The sequence below is a fragment of the Podarcis erhardii genome (assembly GCF_964252035.2).
Source record: "Podarcis erhardii genome assembly, chromosome: 14".
Lineage (NCBI taxonomy): Eukaryota > Metazoa > Chordata > Lepidosauria > Squamata > Lacertidae > Podarcis > Podarcis erhardii.
Genome location: NC_138503.1, coordinates 31736353 through 31741693, shown reverse-complemented (window position 1 = coordinate 31741693; position 5341 = coordinate 31736353). Strand labels below are relative to the sequence as shown.

The window sequence follows — 5341 nt, the reverse complement described above, 5'->3', positions numbered from 1 at the left end:
TTCCTCCCTCGCATTTTAATTTTTAAAAAACATTTTGTCCACATTGTAGGGCCTTAGTAACCTGGGAAGGAGGGACAGAGAGAGAGAGTTGGTGGTGGTTTTCTTTTCTATTAGCAAGCCAGATTCAGATAATAAATTACATTTGCAGAGAGATAAGTGAGGTATCATATTAAAACAGAATAGTTTGTAGGAAAATAGTATAACATTCCATAATTCCTCAAACAGTGGCTAAGAAGGTATTGGGTCTTAAATGGGCATGATCCAACAGAGCTATTCTTTTGTTTATGTTCTTAATGGTGTTGGGTGGGGAAGGAGCAGTTTTACAAGGAAGGGTAATCATCTAATGCTGTAAAGCATGTCGTTCGTTTGTGCCTTTAACGGTTACCTAGAAGGGAGCATTTTAACAGATGCAGTGAAACAGTTGAGGAAAACGGTGCCTGCTCAAATTCTCCTTTCCCCCGAGCTCTTAATCTTTCATTACAGCGACCTAGAAGCAGACAGTTCACCAATGACATTTCCCCACTAATTATCATAGAATCTTCTCACATAAGTACATCCACTTAAACACATCAACAGCCTCTTCTAGGATTCTGCTGTATTGAATGATAAATTCAAATCTAACCTAGAACCCTTCAAACTGAAGGCCTCTTGTTCTCCCTGATTCCTAGAATGTGCCTTGTTTCATCTTCTTGTGCCTCATCAAAGCTGGGGATGGACTTCAGTCAATCATCCATCATTTTATTTGTATGCTGCCTTTCCAAAGCTAAAACCGTGCTCAAAGCAACTTACAACATATAAAAATGACATAACTAAAAGCACAACAAAAGTCGTAAACAATAAACCAAACATCAAAAAGTATGCAATATAGATCCCAAGATCAAAAATAAAGCTACGAAGAATTAACAGCAACCCCCGTCCCAACAAAATGCGCTAAGTAATACCTCAGCACAGCATTTCTTTCTTGCACAAGTTTCATGGGGTTAGCTAATAACTGCCCCTTCAGAGCCAAGCAGGCATTGTCTACATTCTCAAAAGCTGTGCTAATTTCCAGACCCTAATCCAGGGTGTGGTGTGGGGCAGACCAAGGGCTCTGAAGGTGGGTTGAAAGCACCTGTGCTGAGGTACAAGAAGTCATCAGTGGGTGAGGGGGGGATAATGTGTTTTCTGAAAGAACACCTTAAGTCTCAGCATCATTACTAGTGGAATAATGGGCACACTTTTAAGCTTCACCTTTGGTTTATACACATCAGCTCATTTCAATAATATTCCATAATCAGGCACTGTTCGTTTTTTCCACTATTCCTGCATTTAGCAGTGCCCTGATTCAGCCCGAGGGTTGCCACTTTGCCACCAATGCATGTTACATCTTCCTTTTTCTTTTTTTTTAAAGGAAGTGTTATGCCGGTAGGTGACATTCAAGAAGGGAACTCTGAATGTTGCCTTTCCCTCTGGCAGTTGGAAAAATGCAGAGAGATGATGACTCACCTGTAATTGAGAGAGAGAGAGAAAAATCCTAAAGGCATACTAATGAATCTTACGAGTGACGTTTTTTCAGATTCCCCTCTTGGCTTCCCCACCCCACCCCCTGGTAGGAAATCAGCAGAGCTCTCCCCACCCCAGAAGGGGTAGATCAGAAGGAAGGACGGATTTTGAATAATTTTTATTCCTTTCTCCACAGAGATGGGCATCTTGTTCATTGACTTGTCTTCAAATATGTGCTATTTATAAGCTATGCATGTGTCTGTTGCAAAAGGGTAAACCAAGGTACAGTGGGGGGGGGGGGAGTTACGACAGGAGTCAAGCTTTGAAAGAATCCAGATGCCAGTTGTAATTCTTGGTGTAATTCCCCTCCCTCTTTTTCTCTCTTCCCAGTCCAGAACAGAGAAATGATGTCAAAGTTGTCATGGTATCAGTATCTATGGCATGAAAATCATCAATATGATGTCAGGGAGGGAGGGGTTGAGAAAGGAGGGTTTAGGATGGCAGCCTGGAAAGCGGGGAGGATTCCTTTTAGCATTTTGCGGTAACATCTACATTGTCACGTTCCGCATCCCTCCTTTACGAATTATCTAGAACCGTTACCACTTCTTCATTCTGTATTCGGGACTGCTGGTGTGGGTTAGAAGCCTATAAACATGCATTGAAGCAAGTTGAGGTGGAAGGAAAATCTAGCTGTTTCCTGAGTGTTCATAACATGTCACGTCATTATAATCCAGAACGACAGTCCTGTCAGGTAGGCCAGCATTTTCTCCAAATTGCAGGGAAATGCTCACCAGAGGCCACTTGCTGTGTTGATGGTTAGAGGCAATATTCAAACTTTGGGGACTTTCTAATTCATAGCTCTGCTTCTAGGCAACTGCTGCTACAGATCTTTTTTTATTTGGGGATGTAGGAAGTGGAATTATCCTGAGTCAGACATTCAGTCCATCTAGCCTACTGCACTGACTGGCAGTGGCTCTCCAACACTGCAGATAGGGAGTCGTTCCCAGCCCAAACTGGAAATGCCATTGGGGATTATACCTTCTGCATGCAAAACAGGTGCTCTGTTGCAGCCCTTCAATGCAAAACAGTTGCAGCCCTTCAATGCTGCCTTCTACTGAATCAGACCATTGGACCATCTAGCTCAGTGCTGTCTACACTGACTGGCAGCTGCTCTCCAGTCTCGAACTTTCTGCATGCAAAGCAGATGCCCTACCACTGAACTGTGGCTGTTGTAGTATTTATATTCTGCCCTTCTCAATATAGCAGTTATAGTGGCAGCATACACAGTTCTTACCCATCCACATTTTACCCTCACAACAACCCTGTGATGTAGGCTAGGCTAAGAGGCAGTGACTGGCCGAAGGTCACCCAGTGAGCTTAATGGCTCCTGATCTCCTAGGTCTGGTCCAGCACTTTTAAGCACTGGCTTTCTTATCTTTCTTTGGGGTATGGGAAAAGGGGAACCTACTGCCCACAGAGGGCCAGTCACTGCTTCCTCTGAAAGCAAAGCAAAACTTCCATCTCATTTCTTGGTATTCTCATTTCTTCAGCGGTGACATCACACACACCACAGGCCCAGTGCAAAGTCCCTGTGGACAGTGAGGGGCTCTCCACGAACCTGTGACATTTTGAGGTGGGTGTGATTTAGATCCCTTGTGTTTTCTTGCGTCTCATGTTTCATTCTGTGCCTGAGTGGCAGGCCCAAGTGAGCTTCATGGCTGTGTGGAGATTTGAACCCAGCTCTCCCACAGCCTAGTCAAATCGGTTAGCTACCACACCATGGAACAAGCTCTCCCTTCTTCCTGTCCATCTGGCTGTGACTGTAACTCTCTGCTCAGTACTTTCCCTCCTTCATGGGATGCATCCGATCTTCCTTCAGAGATGAGTCCCATCAACAAAACCCGCGTTTCCCAGAAAGCTTTCCCAATGGGCTGATTTGAGTTGTTTTTGATGGCTTACGCTGTCTTTGATTGGATCTTTTTAGAAATAAAAAAACCCCCCAAACAAACACAGTCTCGTTTTTTTATAGATGTGTCACGGTTTTCAATGCGGTTCTAGGTTGGTGTTTGAAATGTTTTGTCAGCTGCTTTGAGTGCTGTGAGAACAGCAGATACTGTGGCATGTAAATATTGAACATTAATTCTTAGCTATAGATACAGTGCTTTCAAAGTGTGCAAAAGGGACTTTGCATAAAGTTGGAACGGAACCTTTGGAAAGTCCCTGGAAGATTGCGCAAGAGGGCTTTAAAGGGTTCCCCAGCCCTACCTAGTTTTTAGACATACTTATGGAGGAGGAAAGGTCTTCCACTCAAGGTCTCCAAATGGAACATCCAGATTCAGAGACTGTTGGACAAGATGAACCTTGGGCACAGGGCTCTATATCTCACACATATAACAAAAGTTCTAATACTTCTGTAATTATTATCAAAATACTTACGGACTGTCTAACAATCTAAAACCTCAAATTGGTGTACAAAAGGCATGCAGTGCCAGCAACCAAAAGAAAACACAGCCTGTGGGGTGTAGTGTTTAGAGTGCTGACCTAAGGCTTGGGTGACCCAGATTCAAATCCCCACTCAGCCATACAAAGTTCAGTGGGTGACCTTGGGCCAGTCACAACCTCTCAGCATAAACTACCTTGAAAAGTTCATTGTGAGGATAACAGGGGGGATGGGAGGGCCATGAGCTCCTTGGAGGAGGAATGATGATAGATAGATAAATAGATAGATAGATACTTGGGACGAACCTTCTTGTCACACACCCTCTTTTATGAAGGTGCAAGCAGTACTGCGAGTTGCAGGAGGCAACTGATGAATGGGTGTGCGGAATAAAATATAAAATAAGGAGCACCGATAAGTAGAAATGCAAAATAATAAGTGGGGGGGGGGAGCTGTCTTGTTGGGAGGGAGATCTGCAACAGCAGGCAAGAAATGAAGCGTGCACCAAACAGGGCAGGGGAGGAGCGGAAGAAAAAGAAGGAAGCATCTGGAGAATATAAATACATCCTTTAGATGTGTGGTTTATGTGTGTGTACTTTAACACATGTTAGGAGCATAAGAAAAGCTCTGCAGCTGGATCAGGACAATGGCCCATCTAGTCCAGCATCCTTTTCTCACAGTGGCCCTTCATATGTCTCAGTGGGAAGCCCACAAGCAGAATTCCCCTTCTGCAGTTTCCAGCAGCTGGTACCCAGAAGCATTGCTGCCTCTGGCTGTGGAGCCAAAGCATAGCCATCCTGGCTAGTAGCTGTCAAGGAGGGGGGGGGAGCCCTCTCCAGCCCAGGAGATAATAAAAATAGCAGTTTATAGTAGAAAACAAAAACAGGCAACTGAATCTAGCATGGAGCAACTTTGAAGTGAAAACCCAATCCAGCTATCATCTATCTATCTATCTATCTATCATCATCATCTATCTATCTATCTATCATCTATGTTTATTTAAATAAGGCAAGCTTCTCAATTGCACAAACTCTTAGCCGAGAGTGTAAAAACAAGAAAAGCTAATAACTCAATTCCAATTACCCGTTAATACGTACAAAGAGGAGTTACCATGGGGATATTTTTGCAGCTGCAAAAATTATGGCCGTCAGCCAGCCCAATCACAAGCTTATCTACAAAGAACCTAACTAACAGCACCTGGGCTTTACTAATTAAACAAATCAGCACGAGGCTACTTTAACCTGGGCAAAGTAAATTCTTGACAGTAGCCATTGATGGCTTTCTCCTCCTTGAATTTGTCTAATCCTTTTTAAAGCCATCCAAGCTGGTTGCCACCGCTGCCTCCTGCAGGAGAGAGTTCCATTATCATGCTGGTGGATATCATATCAATATTTGCAAGTCAGAATCTTGAACTGAATGGCC

At 43.7% G+C, this 5341-nt stretch overlaps 1 protein-coding gene across 1 annotated transcript in view; it reads left to right on the top strand.

The window, feature by feature from the left end:
* The first annotated feature begins 1983 nt into the window (after nt 1–1983).
* Nucleotides 1984–5341, top strand: part of SYNGR3 (synaptogyrin 3) — a 45143-nt gene continuing 41785 nt past the window's right edge. The window contains exon 1 of the mRNA XM_081840211.1: nt 1984–2233. Coding sequence (XP_081696337.1) covers nt 2195–2233 — 39 coding nt within the window. The 5' untranslated portion in view covers nt 1984–2194. The remainder of the gene's footprint in view (nt 2234–5341) is intronic.